The sequence below is a fragment of the Centruroides vittatus genome, unplaced genomic scaffold, assembly GCF_030686945.1.
Source record: "Centruroides vittatus isolate TY-2023 unplaced genomic scaffold, ASM3068694v2 contig_602, whole genome shotgun sequence".
NCBI lineage: Eukaryota > Metazoa > Arthropoda > Arachnida > Scorpiones > Buthidae > Centruroides > Centruroides vittatus.
The window spans coordinates 316,581-340,486 of record NW_027122368.1 but is presented as its reverse complement, the minus strand read 5'-3'; the positions used below and the strand labels follow the sequence as shown (position 1 = coordinate 340,486).

The following is a 23,906-nucleotide window of genomic DNA, read 5'->3' as shown; positions in this document are numbered from 1 at the left end:
TTTTCTACTTTTTACAAAAACTATTGGAGTTATCAGATAATTAATATATGTATTTATCAATAGTTCATTGCTCCACGTATTATTCACACCGTACCTAAAATGCTAATTTTCATATTTACCAGTTTCCTTTATTTTCTCTTAGGCAAATTTATTCAATAGTTTATTTATAAACCCCGCTAGATTTAGAAAGGTGAAAAAACACGGATAAAAATGACAGTTATAAACTTGTATAGCAAGGACAATTACCCTCTAAACTTGGCTTTTTCTTGGTGGCGTGGTCATTCAATTTATTATCGAATGCCGTTACTTCCTGTAATATCAGACTAGTGAAAGGTTTTATTATATTTTTTTCTTGTTATTCTACAAATGTAACTAGCATCAACCCATTTCCTAAAGAGCCTGTAGGCAATAGAAGAATAGAGGGTGTAGTGACGGCTACTAGAACACCGAAGTATAGACAAACCACGTGTTCCACTTCCTTATCCCGTCAGTCGAGTGGAGTCGTTCTACAGTCGTGAATGTGGAGCGTTAAGTCTCGTACGGCTGTGGGTCTGTGTGTCAATCTAGCATAGATGCTGACCCAGTAGGTCATAATCTACAGACAACATGTTGATATAAAGGTTTGAAAAGAATATAATAAAAGGTGAGTTGAATTTCTGAAGTGTTATTTTAATTGTTTGGACAAAAGTAGTGTCCAAACTTACTTCTTACTTATAAAATGATTATGCTTTGTAAGTACTAAATACGGAATAAATATCTTTATAAATATATAATTATTAAATAGATTAACATAGACACATTTTTAAAGACGTTTATTATATAACATAAAGTTCTAAGATAATTTCTCTATTGCAACATTACCAAGACTTAAACTGGGTCTCTACTTGAACCTATATATCGAGTTTGACCTCTAAACACGTGGTTAAAATTCTCTGTGCCGATTATCTGAAATTTCTGATGCGTAAAACGTCCAAAAAAGAATAATAATAGAATGCTTTAATATAAAAATATATTAAATCGCAAGCATTTGACACTAACATAAATGAAGGAGAAAAGCTTAGAAAATGCTAATCTGATGTACTTTTTGGAATATTTGTCCTTATCTAACAAAAGAAGATAGGTGTGTAATTCGTGATACGGAGACTATCAACCCGCCAAGATTGTTCTTATTCACGTGCTTCTATACTCCTTTTTTTTTAAAATCATATTATCCTCTAGTTAGCTTATCGATTATTCTAGTCGATTAAGGACAGTTTTTCCATCTCGGTTACTTACAGTGTCAGGAAAAACAGGATAAGTTAAATCTATTAACATGGATTGAGTTGAACTTACCACCGAAGTATATTTTCTTCAAATTGTCTATCGTCGCGAGTTACAATGCTTTTTCCGTGTTCTTGATATTGAAATGAAGCAATTTATGTCCTTTTGTTTCTCTCAACTTCTGTATCGACGTTGTCGATTCAGCTGCTCGTTACGCCGTGTACTCAAGAGAAATCGAGACGTTGCGACGTTGTTTTATCTATTCCTTGCCACGCTTTAGCGGTAAACGATTTGTCATCTATAATTTGCGCAGTTTAAAATACTATTATTACTAAACATCCTTTACGAAGCGGTAAATTTTCTTTAATAATTCGTAAATGTTTTGTCATATTGCTATTAAATGTCCATTTTTAGCACAAAATAAGAAAACTGCGTTTAAATATTGAAATTTTTCATTTTTACTTTTCGTGGTTATCATTTGTTTTTGAAAAGCTTAATAATTATTAAAAAAACGGATTTCTCTGGGATTTTTAATCATGTATAGAGTTTAAATGCAAGTTTTAAGCCATGGATGATGTTAAAAGTAGAAATTTTTGTGATGTTTTCATAAGATATTTGACAATTTATAGTTATGAAAAATTACAAAGATTGGTAAATCTGTAATTTCTATCCATTCCTTTACATTCATTACAATTTAAAATTACGACAGAGAATTTTTCTCTGTTTGAAAAGATCAGAAAACAATAATTAGACATGGAAATTTGAAATAATGTAGGCCTATACACAGTAAATTGCTCTCTTTCGTTATAAAGTGTGTGTATACGATATAATTTCTATTTTTGTTCTTCTTCCCACTTACTTTACTCACGCCCACAAACTAAGCCGATCGATCTAAATTTATAACAAAAATAGTTATTAATAAAGCCCAAATCATTATCGCAATAGGAAGTGGTTAAATGCAATTTTTAAAAGTAGACCGTCGGCAGAATTTTTCAAACCGACCGAAATAAGAAAGAATTTGAATCGTCAAAAGGGGGACAAAATATTCTTTTATTTGGCAATGGTCGAAAGCAGAAGTTAGCCGTTGTTTTTCGTGATGTGTGCCCGAAGCCGACGCTTTTCTGACATATTTGTGCTTTCTATTTCAGTGAATGACCCGACTCGACACTTTCAGATTTGACTACCTCTGTATGCTTTATACACAAAACTAGTGCAACGTATATTAAAAACTTAAAAATTATCCGTTACACACTACCACTTTTCTTCTGTAATTTTGAGAAAACACTCCATACTATTTTCCTATCGAGTAACGGGTTTCCCCCCTCTTCGTGTAAATTTTCAATAACTGTTAAACCGAAGAAAATAAACATTTACGACGTGGTTTTGATAAATAAATATTTAAATTGATCTTCTAATTTTTACTAACATTTGTTTTATATAAATATATTTTAAGAAATTTCACAATTGTACTATAAATAGAAAGTGTTAATTAAAAGAACTCTTGCTGATAAATTTAATTTCTAACTTTTCCTTAAGCGATAAAGTGTATCGCACTCGTTAATTCTACGTCCGAGCGAAAAACTATTTATATTCTTTCAAAATACACGCCATGTTTGAAACCTTTAATTATTAAAACCCTGCCAACCTAAATTACGTTCGCATTATATGATATAAATAACTTAAAACAACGGGTGAAATCGATGCCAATTTATGGCCACCAAGAAATACTTTTCTCGTATTCGTCGTATTATCTTTTAATTAATTTGACATATTTGGAACACGTGGACGAATGGCTACGAAAGAAGACGAATCCGAAATGACACATAAACAAACGAAAATGAAAAAACTCGGTTATTTTCGGCTCCAATTTCTAAATTCTTTCCTCGAAGCGAGAAACCTCGGTTATCCCGAATAAAGTCTCCGTTATAACAAACGTTTGCGCTCTTTATATGGAAGTAGGTCCTACGTAGACACGACGAGTTAATAGACGTAATAACTCGGTAAATATTAAATTAAATTGCGACGATGTTCCGCTAAAGTAGAACGAAACAATAAAAGAAAAAAATAATAAATGATTTATCTTCGTTACAAATCTTCGTCGGTGGCAATTAACGTTCGATCGTACGTTTGCTCAGATATAAATCAAAAATTTGGCAAAAATTTGTCTTCCGGATTTTCGAAAGTGCCGAACAATAGCGGTAAATTGTGTCATGTGTATAAAATAAAAAAAAAATAAAAAATATTTTCTCTCGGTAGATACCGAATTAAATTTAAATGAACTGGAGAAATACGGAAATGCCCGGGGACACGGAAATCGTTTTCACTCCTTTTTTGTAGCTTTTATCTTTAATTTAAAATCGGTGCTTAAAAATACGGAATTCGATCCTCGTTAAACAAAGAAACGTTTGTTTAAATATTGAAAATCGAAAGTTTTTACTTAATAAAATTCTTTAAAATTTACGTAACAAAATTAAATCGACGAATATTTTATTTTGTAATAAACAAAGCGTTTCGTTTTAAAGTATAAAGAAAGAAGGAAATTAAATAAGTTTTACCCCGTGTCCTCTATTACGTTGTGTGCTCGCTCTATTATTAAAGTTGGCTTTAATTTATTACATTTATTTATTTATTCACTAAGTTTACGTAAGGTAATTACTAGAAATTTATCATTAACGAAAATAGCCCGTGTCGAAATTTACAAAGTAAGTTATAAGACCGGAAAGGTTTGTAAGATCGTGGACGGCGTAATATTTCGTAGGATATCGTCTACACGTAAGTGGTTACACCCTCCGTTTTACAGGTATTAACATTTTATTACGCGTAAATTTATTGGTGTAGACGGGAAGAGCATCGGCAAACATGGCGGATAAAGGTTAAAATTTGACGAATCAATTACTAAATTGTTTCTGACGCTTCGAAATGAATTTACTATTAAAAGTTTTTGATAATTTTCCAGATTTTCATATTGTCTTACTGTAAAAATGATTTAAAAATACGATTCGTACGCAACCCGATTAATGGTATATAAGTAATGTAGAGTAGCGGAACCGAAGAGAAAAGTGCAGCAGAAAAACACACGGAAAATAGGTCGACGGAATAATTCAATTACAGAATTTGTGAGGTGACATTATACAATAAATATTTTATCTTACTTCTAGTCGTCCGTTTGTCTGCTCGTCTCCTTACAATGGATCATTTACCAGGTTCAAAATTGAATTTTCAGATTATTTCGTCGCTCGAGGCTACAAAATATTTTGATAGTCCTTCCTGCTGGTTTACTTGTCCTAATTTTCTTCTCTTAACTTCATTTTTATTAATATCTTTTTAATTTTTTGTCCATTTTATGGATATCGAGTCCCGTAAGTTTCATCTTTATTTTGACTTTAAGAGTAAAGTGCCCGAAATTATTACACTGAGTTATACCGGAATCAAAGCATTTTTATGAGAAGAACTGTAAAGTTCTCGCATAGAACTGTGTGAAGTTCTGCGAATATCCATGTTAATTACTATATTTCTCTTCAATTAAATACTATTATAACTTAAATCTTAAATTTAACCCGTCGAGTAATAAAAATACTTAACAAATGTTATTATTTTATTAAAATTAATTCGTACGTATTTCAGGTATATAAAATATAAAGAGTGAGATGCACTGTATCATCGGAGATGCCAAAATATACATTTTACTAGTGTATCTTGTGTACATAAATCAACGTTCGAATGCGCAATGTAAGTATAACCTTAAATTATTTTCCAATCTATTAAACAAGAAAATCTAGATTTCTCTTTTCTAAAAAATAAATTATTTTTAATAGAACAAAACTCGAATTGTGTAGAAATATATATATATATATATTCTTCTTTGAAAGTACTTTTTTTTATTTATTATTAGGTCAACCATTATTATATTCCACATCCCGCAATATATAATTAGTACTTACCTGATTTTTTGGAATTTATTTTACTAATAAGGACGTTAAATTAGTCTAAATTGCTTATATAAAGCCAAATAGAAAAACAAATAAAGTTCAATGCAACTATACCAACGAAATTATTCAAAATAAGGAACTTATTCCGTGACAGAATTTAATTAAAGTTCAAGTTCGTTACGTGTAATTATTTCCTTATTGATTTCATATATATATATATATATATATTAAAACACAAAGTTTGTAGCATTTAAGGAATACATCGAGGTGTTTATACGCCGATTTAGGAATAGGAAATCGAAGATTCATCAATACAAACAGTAAATATTAAATTTTTTACGTGTGAATCGGAGAAAATTCGAGGTTTAGAAAAGAAAATCACAAGCAAAACATTAAAAAAAAAGTCATTCTTAATGGCGAAACGAACATCACGCAAGGTGGATGCACGTGTCTTCTACGTATAGAATTATTAACAATAGTCGTTTTACGTAGGAACCGCGTCGGAAATATATTTGAAACGGGTCATTGCTCGTTCTTTGTTAAAATTTACTTCATTCCATCGAGTACATCGAGAAAGATAAACATCCGCTCTTCCATGTCAACTCGTCCGACTCTCCTCTTTACAAAGTCGTAACTGGCTTTGTACGCAGGCGTAAGAATTTAAAGTACATCCTCGACTGTGTCCTGTATATAATCCCCATCGCCGATAAACAATAAACGCGGAAGAGAGAAAAATACGGCTTGGAAAGTACAATCGGAGGCCCAAATTTCGAGAGGAAGGAGTTTCAATTTCTATCTTCGTGTATGCACGAACGATTATTACGTACTTAAAACATATTTAAAAAGGAAGCTAAAATACAAAAATGCCGCGACATGAAAAGTATACTTATAACCCAAATTCCGGGGAGCGTGAATGCAGAAAATGATGTCAAATTTTCCTGTTATTGAGGTCCTCCATCTAAAATACCATACCTAAATCCGCTTGTATAAATCTGGAAAATGTAAAGAAATACTTATTCGGCCGATTAAGTGCTTACCATCGCTTCCTCTTTTCTTTATATCTAACGTTTTACGTTATTTTTATGCCTTATAAACTAACACAAAATCGAAGTTTTGTCAGTTTACGAGTATCGACGCATCGCTCCTCGTAACGTAGAAAAATTAGGTTGTCCGTCCGTCCGTCCGTTTGTCTTTCCTAAATCTCCACAAAGATATCAGATTAGATGTGGAAAGCGCAGGCACAGAAGGCTCGGATTAACTATACACGAAATTCCGGCTTTTACCGCGAGTCGCATTATTTTAATTGAAATATTTTCCTCGAAAGGGGTTGGGTGGATGACCGGCACGACTTCATCGACAACAGGGAAAGTATAATGTACAGGAGGCAAGCCACTACTAATTTAACTTTAAACGAAAGCATTAATATCCAACCCTATCGGGTGTTATTAAAGTAAATTATAAATTTGTATGAATATTTGACATTTTTTACGGTATAAAAGGAGGTAAAGTTTAATAGGAAATGTTTGTCTGCCAGTATTTAGCTTCCGACGAAGAGCAGATACAGACACTTGTCATCGTAACGGAGAAGTTCATCAATGTCAGTTTTTTCTTTTCTGTTTACTCAGCGGAGGTACTTCGGCCGGTAATTGCAGAGGTAATTTACTGTCCACGTGCTGCGTTAAACCGAATTTACGAAGATCTCGACCCTCCAACTTTAACCAGAGAACGTTAAGAAAGGAGACCAATTGTAAGCTTCTTCGCTATTTTTCTACTAAATTTTATCGGTATTTTAATTAGAAATTTTCTCCGAATGTCCAGACAAAGGATAAAAAAGTTTATTTCCTCTTCTTCCTACATTTCTCGACCGTCGGAAAATAAAAGAATCGCAGCTTTAGTCGAGTGAAAGAAAGCGGAAAATGATATTAAAACGCGCAGTAGGATATACGTTTCTTAAAAAATATTCACACGAGATAAAATATATCAGCGTATTTATGTGATATATATATATATGTTGACGTGTTTATATACATACACATCTTAATTATAATAGTTCCGATAATACTCGATAACATTAAGGAAAAAACTGAGTATTAATATTAACCCGCCTAAAGAAGAAAATTAGGTGTATTTTCGCTCTTTTTTTATTTTGAGACGATTATTAATAGAATAACAAACAATAAGGGGAAACGATTACACGTTTGAACCGTACGTGTGTGTGGGATTTAGTTTAAATTAACGATAAAGCAATATGGTATTGTAATGGTTAGGGCTTAAAATAACTAAACTAGTTCTTTTACGGGTCGTATTATTTGTAACTTTATTAAACTGGCCCAAGTTTTTATTTTAATCGCTCGTTATTCTACATTTCTGTCCGTAACTTTGGCTATCGAATAATTTGACAGTTTTTTCGGGTGGAAAACGAGAATATTAATTATCTTCCAACTTTTAAAATTTCAATATTTAGCGGTATGTGGACGATCGGCCGTAAAGCCACGGAGTCGAATTGTCGGGGGACAAGACGCTTTCTACGGAGAATTTCCTTGGCAGGTGTGAAATTTAAATCTCTTTCTATGCAGCACGTTCCCGTATTATGCCCGAAACATTAAAAATTTCTTATAAATTTAGGCACACATCAAGATTATTCAACAGCAATGTGGAGGAGTATTAGTTAGTCCTTACTTTGTAGTAACGGCGGCTCATTGTGTTTATAGGTATAATTTACAAACTTAGAAGCTTAAACTTCGACAGCTATTGCAAAATGTAATTACTTTTAATTCCGTAGAGCCAGACTACCTCAAATCACAGTGGTACTCGGAGCCTACGACATCCACGATCACAGTTACCAACTTCAACCCGCTCACTACTTGAAAGTGGCCGAGAAAAGGCTACATCCAAAGTTTAAATTTTCGCCTTCTCATCCCGATAGATACGACGTAGCATTACTGAGGCTCAACAGGAAGGTCAACTATCAAGAAAATATTCTTCCCATCTGCCTTCCACCTTACGGATGGAATTTCAGAGGATGGAGAGCCGTCGTCACCGGATGGGGTAAAACGGATCCGGCACTCAGTAAGTGGCTCGATTTACTTTTTTTTAAAGAATTTTACGAAATAAATATAGTTTATTTGAACTGTGAAAAGTGTCGAGTTTCTAAGTTTACCAGTTAAACCACGTATGGATTTGAACTTCCAGGAAACCGTTACGGTACCAGATTACTTCAGAAAGTCGACGTACCCATTATTTCCAATCAGGAATGCGAATATTGGCACCGTTCGAGAGGAATACAACTTAAAATATATCCGGAAATGATCTGTGCCGGCTACGAAAACGGGAAGAAAGACGCTTGCGTGGTACGTATCCTTATAGATATGGAAAAATTTAGCATTAAAAACTAAGTGGAGACCATTGCAGGGTGATTCGGGAGGACCACTAATGGTAAACATGAACGGAAAATGGACTTTGGTGGGTATCACTTCCGCGGGATTCGGTTGCGCTCAATGGAGACAACCCGGAATATATCATAGTGTTTCGACCACCGTCGACTGGATCAATTCGAATATACGATGATCGCAGCGAGTTTAGTCACTTTTAATTTCGCACATCATTTCTAGACGTCGGCATTACGACGCTCGAATCTTAAAGACACTTTCATTAAGAGTGCAACCCAACAGTTTATCTTCACGTGGCACACGTTTCACCATTCTCCAAGTCCGCTTGGACACATCCGGTCTGTAGTTTACGCTGTTGCGGACCAACCGGTGGCTGTTTTTATTCTGTAGATAAACATTTCACACATACAATTAGATCCGTAGAAGGCGTTTCGCCTATTGCAAAACCGTCTTTCTTCTAACGTAACGCTATTTTGGGTTTTGAATGAACGGGGTGAAGGTCAAGAAACACAAACCTTGTAATATTATTGTATATTGAACTAGAAGTAAAAAGTTTTTACGTATTTTTCCACATTAAACTGTGTAAAATAATCGAATCGTTGTACAAACAAAAATATTTTTTAAAAAGTCAAAATTAATATTTAATTATTTTACGAATGGATTCTATTCGTCATTTTAATAACAGAATAATGTACGAAAACGAAATTTATTTATTTTACAAACTGTTCGTTATTGTCGAGATTATTAAAAATATCATTTAAGTTTGTAACAAAAATTATGAAAATTATAAAATAAAATTCATAAACTAATTATTTTAATTACGTAGTTTTTAATTTTATGTTAAACACTTGTCTTATAGCATTAATAATAACATTATTATTAAAATTTATTACATTAAAAACGGAGTTTTTTCATACAATAATTATGAAAAGTTCGTATTTATCGGATGCGGAAGGTCAAAGTTTACATTCCGTTAACATTTTTTTTTAATTTTTGTTTACGGCCGTATTAAATATATATATATTTTTTACGTAAAGATTTGTCGGTAGACCTCTGCTTTACTTTAATTGAAGCTTTATTTTAATACTAGTGTTGAGGTTGAATTGTTTTTTTAACGGTTCTTGTAAATTATTGTTTCATTTCGTAACACACGAAATACTTACTATTCGAAGTATATTTACGTGGAAAAACTGTCGCTTTTCGACTGTTTTCCTATAAAGAGGATGATTACTGCAAAATCTTAAAGTAGTAAAATTTAGGGTAGGATCTGGTTGGGCAGTAAAGAAATAAGAAATTAGTTTAAACAGTTGACAGCTCTAGTGATAGTACTTTTGCAGGTTGGATCTCGAAAACAAAGCGGAAGTTGAAAACGTACAGAGAGGATTTTAAGCTTACACTATGCAGCCAAAAGTAATGTGCCTCTTTGGTTAGAAAGAACTTGCCCGAAACAATATGGCGGTATGCAAATTAGGGCATGCCGATTAAGACGCGTGTGCGGTTGCATCCTACTCATATTTTCCTGCAACACGACGCGAAGGAGAGACTTGGATGCGTTCACGAGGGGATGATTATAAGAGCCCCGAAATTCGGACATTCTGTAAGGAAGATTTCGCAGCAGTTAGAAATCCCAGTTACAATCGGCAAAGTGATAGTGAAATGGAATCAAAAGGGAATCACTGACTCTGATCCTGGCTCTAGTGCAGTGGTTCTTAACCTTCTTATACTCGCGGCCCACCAAATATTTCATAATTTTTTTGCGACCCCATTTTTTAAATAATAATTTATATTTGTTAAATTATCTATAACAAATTGATTTTTTATTATTGGTTTATTTTTTATATAATAAATGTAAATCCTAACTTTATTATTTCATTATCTATTTAAATAACATTCAAACTTCACAATTAAACACGAAAACTCATTAATTTTTAACAGAAAATAAAATAAGAAACATGTCGATAAATCGATCCAAAGTCGATGCTAAAACTAAAACTAAAACTAAAACACCCACAACTTGTGGTAAGGATTTTGCGTATCTTTTGCAAAAATATTTAAATTTTCAAAGCCTACTATTTTTCCTAATTATTTTTAAAATTCCAAGCATTAATAGTTTCTTAGAATTACTTTGGAATAAAAGAAGTAAATACTGCGGTGTAAGTAGCATATTTGCATTTATTTCTTCTGTACTAACAAAGTTGTATGTAGGAAGAAATAAAAAATAAATAAATAAAACTAAATAGGAAAACTTCATCTTTCTTATTTCATTTTTCAATACGATATTCGGTTATACATCAATTTTCTTTTTATTATATTCCGAAGGAAATTTTGCATAATTTGGCGGCCCCCCCGGCAAACTTCTTACGGACCCCTGTTAAGAATCGCTGCTCTAGTGGACCCTAAATATTGTCCGAATGGAACTGCCGAACGTTGAAGCGTGTTGTGCGAGCTAACTGCGATCGCCGAGGATTTCCGGAACGGGCCAGCGATAAGACTAGGATTTCGTGGTAGTGACGCTGCTCACAGGCCCATCATCGCAATCTCTAACGTAAGACGTCGCTTGGAGTGGTGCGAGCAACACAGAGATTGGACTGTGAAACAGTGGAAACAGATCCCGGGAGGGATGACTCGCGTTACATGATCTGGCACTCGGACGAACGCGTGTAGACGTGGCCAATGCCAAATGAACGGCATTTACCGGAGTATGTTATGCAAATTTTCAAATTTGGGGTAGAGTTTCGTGGTCTGGGGCCGTTTTTCCCGGTACGGATGTGAGCAACTGGTTTCAGTCAAGGGCGCAGTGAATGCCAGTGTTTACCAGAACATTTTCGATAATAACACGCTTTTCGCATTGGGACAGCAGTTTGGAACTGGCCCTTTTCTGTTCTGGCACGATAATGCTCCACCCCGTAAAGCAGGATCTAGCAGGATCCACGTGGTTTAAGGAAAATCACGCGGGTGAGCTCGACTGGCCTGCTGAAAGTCCCGACCTCGACTCCATAGAACATCTTTAGGATGGGAGGCGTGTGCTGATCGTCGGAGAAGTTGGCGGACTTTTGAGTAGAGCTTGGTGTTGTGTATTGGAGAATTGGAAGGCTGTAAATAGATGGGAATGAGTAATTCAGAAAAGAGGATTTTTTTTAATAGTCTATCCTTAGACTTAATTAGCCTATATCTTTAATACTAATTGCTGGGATAGAACCAAATCCAGGTCCCTTACCCCATTCTTGGCAAGAAGTGAGTCAAGCGGTCATACAGAGAAAAATCAAGAATAAGGAGAAAAAAATTATTACCAACAATCAAAGAGGAAAAACTTAATGGGAATAAAATAATCAAAAAAGGCTTACTACATTAAGGATAAACAAAAATACTCATATGATATCAACCTGGAGAAAGTGTTTCAATCGAGTGGTGTTTAAATAGGATCCGATTATCAATTCGAAATGGTAGATAAGTAGAAGGATAGCAGTATTAGTCATATGATTGTTACAATCGTGAAAATAGGATTTTAAAGAATATATTTAAACTATGTTCATACCTTATGATAACAACTATTGAATGTTCTGTTTGACAAGTAATGTATAATAAGTACCATGATATTATAGTGTATAATAGAGCAAAGCTCTCGGGAGATATAAAATGTATCTGAAATTATTTGTGTCGAGATATCTAGGAGAGCTACAATTCGAGTAATTTTGTGAGATATAATATAATAACAATATATTCTGATATTAAGAGTTTTGTGCTTATGTCTTTGTTATTATATACGAGTATATCTATGCTATAAGATTACGTGAAGAGAAGACAAGTTATAATATTATTTTAAAAATTTCTCAATATTCCGTCATAAGCTGCGATTGGTATGATTAATACAACTTCCGTCCGTACGTAGGTTAAGAGCAACAATGATAAGTTTATGTAATCATTCTCCATATAGTTAGAAATTGTATTTATTAATGATTTCTGTAATCTGGTTAAAAGATTTCTGTAGTTGAGTACTATGATAGACGAAGTCATATATTTAAGTTTCTAGCGCTCAAAAATGTATGCCAATGGTTTTTGGCAAGAAGTAGATTATATTGGAATTAATGTATTATATTACAAATCAACTAAGGTTGGATACCCCTTTGTAACATGTTTACACCTTGTACAATAAACTTTACTTACTTACTTACCAGTACTTTACATCTTTTGGGATAAGCTGGAGCACCGATTGCGGGCCAGACCGACTCACCACCCTAAAAACACCCTCGAACATTTCGTGTTAAGGGACAAATGGAAGAAAATTCCACCGGCAGTGTATTAAAACATGGTGGAAATTCAACCCAGAAGAGTGAATGCTGTTATAGCAGCGAAAGGACTCTCAAAGGCGGTCTAACCTCCTATTAAATACATGATCTGGACCTTTCAAATTAAAAGAACTAGGTGCCCCGTGACTTTTAGCTATATAGTGTATTTTCAGTTATTAAACGCTTTTATTTAACTTGCTTTGTAAGGACCCCAAATCCTGCAACTGAAGTTTCGCCCAGTTCTATTTAAGATAAAAGGCCCGGGTTTTCAGAACGTATCTCGATACGTCGACAATGCATTTTAGTAATATTTTGGGAAGATGAACGCACCCCCACCGTCCTCCTCGTTCCGAAACCCGAAAAACAGTTGTACAATTTTTAATGTAAAATGTAATCATAAAGCCGAATTTATCCAAAAACGGATGGACGGAAGCCAGAAGAAAACTTAAAATTCAAACTTTATCCACTACATCTCGAATAAAGCTGGGAAATAATTTAAGATTTCGCTTTAGCCGGATATTCTGTGATCTTTTCGAGCCAGGTGAAGATTTTTTGCTTCTCCAATCAACTACGATTTATGATTTCTCTTCTATTAATCGTTTCAATTTCGCCTCGTACATATATAAATACAGGCCTACCGTATTTAGAATGAATGAAAGACTTTTATAGTTTTGTTCTCATTTATTGCATGGGAATTAGACTAGCTATAATTTATGCATAGGTGAGATCAGTAGGCAATAAAGAAATGCATAACGTATTGTCTAAGAGACGTATGGCTCAAATGGATCCGATATTTTCGCTTAGACGAACAAGTGGGCCAAGACGATATCGAAACGAGTCAAGGATACTTCCAAATATTTTCCATTGTTTTTTAAGTATTAATTAAGCAGCGAAACTATTATGATGTCGTTTTGTGTTACGTAATATTTATTACAAAGCAGCTCCGAAAGAGGTGAAATTTATCTCTTATTAATTGATATATTACTTAAAGATTATCTAAGATAGTTTTATCGACTGTTCGTCCCGTTTGTAGATCCGTTTCGAATACATCTAACCTATTATTCTAAAAAATAGAACTTCTGACGAGATTACTGGGATATTTACTTAGTGACTAACAGCATAGAAGCACCCCGCACTACAGATTACAGAATTATGCAATACTCGCTCCACTGCATTTTTGCTCCATTTAAAATATGAAAATCGATTAGTAAGACAAATTTTATTATTCCAAATAAGTCTTTTTTTTTATCTGTAATTGAAAATTAAAATATCCCAATTTACACGCGTTAAAAAACGTCGTCGAATGAAATTAATTTAAATCTTGTACCAGTTAACAGTGATTAAACATTAGTTTTAATTATAAGTAAAATGTAATAATTAAGTTTTAATTAAGTTAAACTGTCAATTCCACGTGCTTCTTTGCATTTAATGCAAAGTTTTTCACGTTTTGCACTAAAATACGCGACGTGTTATGTCGAAAGAACTTTGGGTAGGGCATTTTTATTATTTATAAATACACGACTACTAAAAGAGTCGGTATCTAAATACGACACGAAAAATATATATTTCATTTCATTTTTATAAAGAACTGTGGTAAAACTTTTGATCCCAGTTCCTTTTTCGATTAGGCCTAAATAGGATTGGCGCTGGCAAACAAACGAATTTCTAAAATTACCCGAGAGTCACGACCTTGAACGATCGCCGTAAATACCGCCGTATGCATATTTAAGCGAAGGACTTTTTAGTTCTTTGAACCGATCGTTTGTAGGTCGAATCATTAATAGTAAGAAATCGGTGGAAAGTACGCCATTAACCTTCTTTCTATCGAATTGTGTACAACGCAATTGTCGTAACGAATGAAATAACGGCCTATATTCGTAACAGAAATGTCGACTCCACGAATATAACGGATGTTCGTTAAACCGCAATTAAAATTACGGCAAAATAAATGTATAATAAATATCGCAGACCCATTTTGGATAGGAAACGTCCCGCGGTTTGTCGAACTTCGCTTCGTATTCTATTTATTATTTATAAATCACGGATAAATTGGCTTTGTTTACAGATGTTCTGGCGATTTATTTAAATAATTGTATTTAAAATAATTATTTTCTGATTAATATATATTTAAATATTACAGAATACATTTTATGACATCATCCGTGTTTATTAAGTGCCAATAAATTTCAGCATTATGGTTTTAATGAAACGAGTAAAGACACGCGATTGGTATTTTACGTGGAAATGCTCCGGTGTAAGTTACGACGATCCCAAGTTAGGTCCTTTTCCTCCGATCTAACTGGAACACAATGTGGCGACGTGAAAAATCTCGCTTCTAATTTATTTTAAGAAGCCGCGAGGTAAACAGAATAACATCCGTAAATAACTGAAAGCGTTTCCACAATTCAAATTAACGCAATTTTGTGAAATGAATTTAAAAGATAGTGACGGATGTCTTCTTTTACCTGTTGTAAACCTGCTGAAGAGGGGCCTTCGGGTCCGAAACATACAAAAACAGTGTACAGGTGAATATAAATATATTTTGTTTTAACTTTAGACTAAGATCTCCTCTCTTTCTGATCAGAAACTACACCAGTGTAAGTCCCACTAACAAACAAGGTCAAAGTAGACAATATACACAGAAATGTCCTCTTTTGCCATTTCGTTGGATACCGGAACGCCGTCGTTTCTTGTGGAATAAACGCCGTTAGGTTCCTAGAAATAGACTTTAAACTATGCGTTAGCAAAATTGAATGGTCAACAAAAAAGTTTGCATTTCCATTACGATAGAAAATTCATACAAGAAGTGACGACTGAATTCTTTCCTTTCAAAACACTCGACCTCTCTTATCGATGATGTCGCAAATTTAAGTAAACCAAATAATAATAATAATAGTAAGCTTTAAGACATTGTAATACGGAGCAAATACGGAAAAGAAAGCTTCGTTTGCAATATACACGTTATACATCTTCAATTTTGCATTATCGTTGTTTTCAATTATTTTGCTTCATATCACTTATATCTTAATAGATTATCGCGTTATTGTATAATAATAATGAAAAATTTATGAAAATGCTCTTAAAACAATAAACTTTTTAAAAATAAGTCTAAGGAATTCCTAAATAACATAAAAAAAAAACACTTTGTGTTATTTAGGAATATGTTTAAAATTACATAAAACGTAAATGTATGTAATTTTTTTAAAAAGTGATTTAAACATAATTCATGTATAGGCCCATACTTGTATAACTGGCATAAATTACATTACGACAATATACGCCAATGATAATTTATGCCAGTTGTGCTACGATAATGGCGTAGGCAACCGAAGGTACGTTGGTAATCCGAGTTGTTTATTATAAGTTATTTATAATCAACAGAAAAATTATTTATAAGTTACGAATTGGAGGGAAGTTCGGTAATTTTATTGTTCAGACAGTCCAAAGAGAATAAATAATTATAATTAGGGACTATCCGGGACGGGTGTCGATTGTAAAGATATTTAACTTCCGCTAAAGTAAAAAATGCGGACGAGAGACCTATTCGCCGACTAAGTAATGAAAATCAAGAATTACTGAAGCAAAGCGGACCAAAGTTAACAGACAAAACACCCGTCTACTGTTATTTTTAAGATTTCACGTACAAAAAACTAAATTGCACCTTACAAAGGATACACAGAATTATGTAAATTATGTAAGAGGTAATTATCAAATGGTGAAAAAACGAGTCGCGAAGACAATTTTCTCTTCCTGTATTATACAATAGAGAGCGAGGAAGGAGTTGTGTAAGCGGACAAACCATGGGAGAACTGCAAAATATCTTTAAACACAGCAAAAAACGTCATTTCCAGTATTTTATTAAAGGATAAACAAAGCATTCGCGCCGAGTCGACGGCGGGCGGAGTCGTAAAAAGGCACCTTTATCAGCCTACTTTCTGCGAATCACCGCTAGAGGGCACGGAATGTAGAACACCCGGATGACGATATTCGCCGAGAGACTGAAAAAAATTAACGCTGCGCGCGCTACTGACCGTGTGTAGCACGTAATGTGACCGTAACCTACTTCTTCCATCACGTGATCGCGCATCCTAACTTTACTCCTGGTAGTGGCCACTTAGGTTCAGAAGCAACGCCAAAGAATGGAATAACGCCGCCATCCAACGTTTCCACTGCCGCCCAACGACATGTAAGTACACGTTTTTTCCTCGCTTTTCTTTCTTTTTTATAATTTAGTGGAAAAATTTAATTAGAAATGAATCCTAAGTAATTAGCACAAAAAGTTAATTGTAATCACGGTGCGACAATTGGAGTATAAAATAGAGAAATTAATGCAAAAAAAAATTAATTCCACTTGTTAATTTAAGTGTTTCTGTTAAATACATTAATTAAAATCGTATAATTAATATATTTAAGTAAGATAAATGTCGAAAAATTGTTCGGGTGTTTTTTTTTTCTTTACAATAAAATGAAACATTACGAAATTAGGCATTCCGAGCGTGGTAAAAATAAAAACATTTGATAGCATTTCTGGGAAAAGAAGAAAAATTCCATTCCGTAATCATTCATATTTCATCTGCAGAAAGGATCCTAATTAAGTAAAATATAATCAATTATATTTAAACGCTGAAAATGTTAATTAATCTGATTCCTAAATGATTAATTAATAAAAACTTGTTAAATTGTAGGAAAAGTTTATATTTTGTAACTATTGCAATATGCAAAACTGTACAGAAATTTCAATTATCGACGTATTTAATTAACACGGCGATATTAAAATAGCGTTGGGGTTATATTTAAACCAAGAAAATGAATGTTTATAAGGTATATTTAGCCACAGAGTTTCTTATAAAACACAGATATAAGGTCATAAAGTAGGACGACCGAACATCTTTATACGTGTTTGACAAACAAAACTGGTATCAATGCTAACTACTGTGTATAAATATACAAAAACAATTATAAAACTATGTCACCAGGTACAAATATGTTTACGTGTTAGAAGTAATTAATATGAATTTTTTCTGGTTGTAAGGACCGTTATATTTCTGTATTATTATGTAAGATTACTATTATTTATAATAATTGATCCTCTTAAATGTACTGTACGGAATAAATAAGAGTTTGAAAGGTCAAGTAACGCCTGCGATTGGTGACTGATAACTCACTCGATTTGTCTAGTGTGACTTTTAAAACTGTAATAAAATAAAGAGTATTTAAAGTCTCGATAACTGGTGTGATGCCTAAAACGCCTTACGAAATTCATTCAAATTGAAGTCATCCATTTCCTGTTATCGAAGTTTACATATAAAAGTTAAAGTGGGATACGCGTACGTTAAATGTATAATTCTATTCTAATATGTACAGTACAGTACTTACTCTAACGTTAGGCTCTGTACGCAACGTTACGTACAGAACGTAATATTTATGTGTACGAATATGCGTGTTAGGGTACGTCGGTAGTGACGTGTAGTCTATTGGCCTCGAGTCTCATTAGCTGGCTCTTACGTTTAGAGCTTTAACTTTCATTGGCTCTTAACACGAGTTAAAGTAAAAATTAATTAATTACTCGGCTCGGTGTAATTAATACAAATGATGCAAAGTAACACATTACGTATTCAACGAAAGCCGTAATAAATTGTTTTATTGAGCGTACGAAAAAATGTAAACAATTTTGTAAACTGGAAAGAGATTATAAATGAGGACGAGTCAGCTGGTAATTTCCTGAAAATTTGAACGCACGACTAGTTACACTAGTTAACAATTATTTGGAATATTTTACTGGTAGATAAGCTTATCGATAAAGAAATAATCGATTTATTACGATTTAATCGATAATTAATTGGATTTTGTTCCGCTTAAAGTAGAAATTATCGGTTGTATATAGGCTGTATGTGCGCAACTTAAGTTTCTGCGCATATTAATAACGCCGACATTTTGAAATTGAGAAAAGTTTTATTGCAAAATGATACAGTTTACGTGCAACATTTCAAATTCGTCGTTATTTCTAACTTTCGTTTTAGCTGCAAACCATTTTGGGTTGTCGATATTCTCTGATCTGCCTAAAGGAAAATATTCCAACGCGCCTTTGTAATTAAGTGTTGCCAGTTGTGTACGTTAATTTTTAGTAATTTTACAAAATTATGTTACGGTAAATTAATAAATTCGGAAAGAAATTCTAGTTTTATTTTTATTATTTCCCTACGCCGAAAACTCATCGGTTTATTACCAATTTCAGAAGGGACAAAGGTGGGTAATTTACAATCTCTTCTACCAACATGGCGAACTTTAATGTGGTAGCGTTGCCATAACCAGGTAAATTAATACATGTTATATTAACATACAAGGATGCGCCATTTCCTCTTACATACTCGGATGTCGTTCTGCCACAAAAATGCAAATTAATATTGTTTGCTTATTTCCTGTAAAACTGCAACTCAATTGAGTCTGTGGTAAAGTCCTCGATACGCAATAAGACCTATAAATATCCCGTTAATTGAATACAAAACTGTATATCATATATATAGTGCATATAATTTTAGTTCTTAATAATTCTTTAAATGATTTAAAATATAATTAAATATATTAAATCAAATTATTATTAAAAGACAATCCAAAAAATATATGATTTTTTCACCATGTGGAAAATTAATTAGCATCGAAGTCAATATAAATGATGTAATAGGATTGAATAGTTAAAAATAAGAGAAAAATTTTATGTAAATAGTTTTTATAATTATCCTCTGTTAAAACTACCGTTGCAACTGTTTAGCAGTATTACAAGTATCAAAAGTAACCAATTGCTTATCGAATGTCGGTCGAAAGGCCTAATACGTCGGCTCTTTAAAAGTCAACACCGGTGACGAATAAACGAGCGAATGGTCTTACGTCACTTCGAGATTAGTTAAACATCTTCGAAAGTGACGATTTCCAATTCATTGGCGACAGAGTAAGATGTAATTCAATGTTTCTGGAAGTAGAACAATTGACAATTGATAACAATTTATCAATTGTTCTACTTCCAGAAACATTGTGTGGCGAATGCAAAGCATTTAAGTAGCTTATACAGTCTTTTCCCGCAAATTTTACACACGGTAGAAATAAAGGAAATAAAGATTTGGCCCACGCTTTTACCGAGCGATACATCGAAATAACCTTAAATAGGAATGGCGTCCAGAAATGTTCTACTTAGGGAAAGATTTGGCGGTTTCTATCTTTCCTTTTACACTTTATAGATTCAATTCCGGCGAGAAAGAAGGAAAAGATTTATATTTGCTCTAATTTTAATTCGTCCCTCCTACACAACATCGCAATAGTAACGGACGCGTGCGGTTCTTTCAAAACACACTGCAACAATCGGATGTTGTGTCCTGTTATCTAAAACTTTCCAACGAAACCGCCACAAATCCAGTGATTAAATACTGTTTTAAAGCTATAAAGCAAATTCGGCGACCAATGATTTTCGTTTTTAATACCGACAACGATTTAATCTTAGTTAAAAATTAAAGATGGGTGGCCGGTATAACGAGTAAAAAAATAGGAAAATGTCGCCGTTTATATATTTGTAACGTTTAGAATATTACCGTCGCCATTAACGACGGCCGTTAAAGAAATTTTATTACGGTTTTAACATCCGCCGAACCATTCTCGGACATTCGTTTAGTTGCAGAATTAGGTTACGGGTTTATCGCAAGTAAGTTTTGTATTGTATTCTTATTATAAATTAATTTTTTCCTGCAGGGAATCCCTAGGAAACTCAAAAATCTTTGACCTGATAGAAAGTCCATTCACCCAGATATAGAATAAGGTCAGTAGACTGGATATCTGTGTAGGTACTAAGCATTATTTTGCCATTTCTTAATCTTCTTCGACTACTTTAGGACACGGGATCTCCGGGTAGTTCAAGGTTTGTATAATATTTCTCTATTCATTACGGGAAGCTGCTCCAAAACTTTGTAATTCTTTAAATGCTTTACTTTCTGTTGTATTAGTTCAAAAAATGGTTTAATAATTACAAAATTTAAAAAAAAAGTATTTATTTTTCGTTTAAATTCTCTTTAATGATTGGTTTCGTCGGTTTGATTTTTTTGATACGAGTATGCGGGTGGTGATTTGTCTTACTCGCGGGCATTATACCCAAAGCTGCCATCGATGTGGTTACGTAACGCTGCATGTTTTGAAAAACAGCCCGTGTGAAAAAGTGCATTTCGTCACACGTGTGTCGGACGTGGGGGGGGCCCCCCCCCGCGTTAACTTTAGCTAAAGCGGGTAGAGTCGCCATATTTAATAATAAAGGAAGCATTGGAGGTCACGAACTTCCGCATTACCTCCTGCAGAGATTTTGTCGCACACTGACAGCCACTCTTATCTCGTAACCCGTTTAAAGTCCCTCGACGGGACGAAGCTTTAAACTGGCGTTAACGGTCACTGCACCGTTTAATTGTGGTATCTTCTTCGCATCTCCAAATATAGAAACGTGGATATCGATGTAACAATCGTCTTCGCTCTTCCAATTTATCAATATAATAAAAGTACCCGAAAATAATAAATTTAGTTAGAAAACGTCGGGCGATTACGGTCGTTTTCCCGCATAAAGCGTAAATAGCCTGTTTCGGTATGCCATTTTTTTTAGGTAATAAAAATGTTTACGTAAGAAAACGACATTTTGCCTTAACGTTTCCTGTATAAATGAAGTTTCGCGTCATTAATCCCTAGATATGTTGTGCATTAAAAAAAAAATAATAATAATAATAAAAATGGGCCAGTGGACGTTTAATTTAGATACATACTTTTATGATTAATTGTATTCTATGGACTATAAACCCAAAGTTGAGTTTTAAATTAAACACTTGTAAACCGTAAACTGAATGTAACAGTCGTGTGTTACACGAAAATTTAAAACTGAATTTAATAGTTTTTTGATCTCAATTACGGTTATTTATTTCAAGTAACGAAGTTAAGACCGTGCACAAACTAAATTGGTGATATTTTCAGGTAGATATTGTTGGGTCATCCAGGGGATTTTATTATAAAGAAAATAAATTCTGTTTTCTACCCACAAACTAATATCCGGTCGCGAGTTAATTATCCTTTAATAATTTATACGAGTTTTGAAATTACGGTTTCTTTAACTTCAGTAATTGCAATATTTTGCTCCTCTCGAATTATCTTTGCCACGGAAGTTCGATATTAGCCTACTTTGTTAATAAAAGGTCTTTGATGTTTTTAAGCGCTTCGAATTACTTATAATTTCTCAAATTATTTGGACTTTCCACTATGAATTGAATCGTAGAGATTTCGAATTTCGGCAGGGTACGAGTCGTTAATTATTATAGGTTGATTTAATCGATGCATCTAATAATCTTTGATTTACACGCGAATAAACTTCGGATAATAGAAATGTCTCCTGTTATCAGTGTTATTAATCGACATTTACGCTTGATTGTAGTTAGGTTAACTGATTACAATTCCTTGCAGAATTCAATTTCTAATATGCGAAAAGTATAAAAATTCAGCACAGGTGCGTAAGTTTCCCGGCAAGAGTTGGCGCCATCCGTTGCGAGATTTTATTTAAACACCTCTTACATTATTAATTATCACAAAATGGCTAAAACCTTAAATTTGAAGGTAGAGACGCGTTTTTAAAAAATTGAAATGCTAATAAAGAATAAAATCTTACGTCCGATTCCACTCGACGTACGACACGCGACTCTCTCTATCTTCCCACCCCTCGACCTTTAACCGCCAAACTTTAATATCATCCATTCCCTAATACTGAAATCTTTCTGCAAAATGTCAGAAAATTTTCACAAAAGGCTTCAAAGAGAGTGAATAAAATCGTGCTCCCCACACACACCTATACACACGTATACACAGATATACATAAACACACACTAGCAGCCATACATACAGAAAACCTCCTGAATTTCTTTGCGTTTTTCGACGTTTCAAGATCCCCGAGTCCAAAAATGTAAAAATCTGGAGAGATCATTTTTTTAGCCATGGCCATACTTTCCCTCTGTTATCTATAACACAGCCGGGAAAGTAAAAATAAATTTAATTCAAATGGAAATTTCAAAATAAGTATAATGCATCTAATAATTTAGAGGACGTCGAGCCTTATCAAATTACCAATTACTTACCGTATTATTCAAAATGTTACGTATTTAGGATTCGCTATAAAATTAATTAAGTAAGTTAATTTTAAGGATTAATATAATTTCCAATTATCTTACACGGTTTAATTCCAGGCCAGAAATTCTCCGATTGACAATACAAGTTAACATTTCTTTAATTTCTTTGTTTAATTTAATGACGAATTGTTTGTGGTAAGGAATTTGACGTAACTCGAGATTTCCTGGATACGATGGGAATGAATCCGGGTTGGTAAAGACCTAAATTCGACGATACGACACGATTTTCCTTATGGACGAGTCAAACGCAAAGGTACGTTTTGGCCATGGTATAAGGACGGGTCTATTCATTTCTGCAATTGACAATTTACATCGCTTGTCGTTTATTTATTACTTTCCCGGCTATTATATAGGCGAAAAGGCATACGCGGGGAAAGTATGGTCATCGGTAAAACAAAATGGTCCCGTAAGATATTTACATTCCTGGACTCGGAGGACCTTTAATCATCGAGAAATGCAGAAATTTTGGGGTTTTTTTTTTTTTTCCTGCGTGTATGGACGTTAGTGTGGGGGAGGGCACGATTTTGTTTACCTTCTTTGAAGCTTAACTCCTGAACTTTTTGTCAAAACTTTCTGAAATTTTCTAGGGAGGTTTCTGTATTAGAGGTATTGATGCTATTAAATTTTGGTGGTTAAAATTCGACGGAGTGCGGAGATAACGGGTCGTGTGTCGTATCTCGAGTGGAATCGGACTTCGTGACGGTTTTACTCGTTTTTAGCGTTTACATTTATTTATTTATTTTTATAAAACTCGTTCTTACCTTCAAAATTAAGTATTTTTGCTATTTTATAATAATCAAAAAACTTTTTATATCTTTTACTAAAATATCTTAAGAGATGGCGCTACACACG

General features: G+C 33.7%; 1 protein-coding gene across 1 annotated transcript in view; it reads left to right on the top strand.

The window, feature by feature from the left end:
• The first annotated feature begins 390 nt into the window (after positions 1-390).
• Positions 391-23,906, top strand: part of LOC136979322 (transmembrane protease serine 9-like) — a 30,427-nt gene continuing 6,911 nt past the window's right edge. Inside the window, exons 1-9 of the mRNA XM_067275268.1 lie at positions 391-643; positions 4,885-4,989; positions 6,724-6,936; positions 7,654-7,736; positions 7,815-7,900; positions 7,972-8,258; positions 8,382-8,539; positions 8,601-8,747; positions 20,472-20,554. Coding sequence (XP_067131369.1) covers positions 4,908-4,989; positions 6,724-6,936; positions 7,654-7,736; positions 7,815-7,900; positions 7,972-8,258; positions 8,382-8,539; positions 8,601-8,747; positions 20,472-20,554 — 1,139 coding nt within the window. The 5' untranslated portion in view covers positions 391-643; positions 4,885-4,907. The remainder of the gene's footprint in view (positions 644-4,884; positions 4,990-6,723; positions 6,937-7,653; positions 7,737-7,814; positions 7,901-7,971; positions 8,259-8,381; positions 8,540-8,600; positions 8,748-20,471; positions 20,555-23,906) is intronic.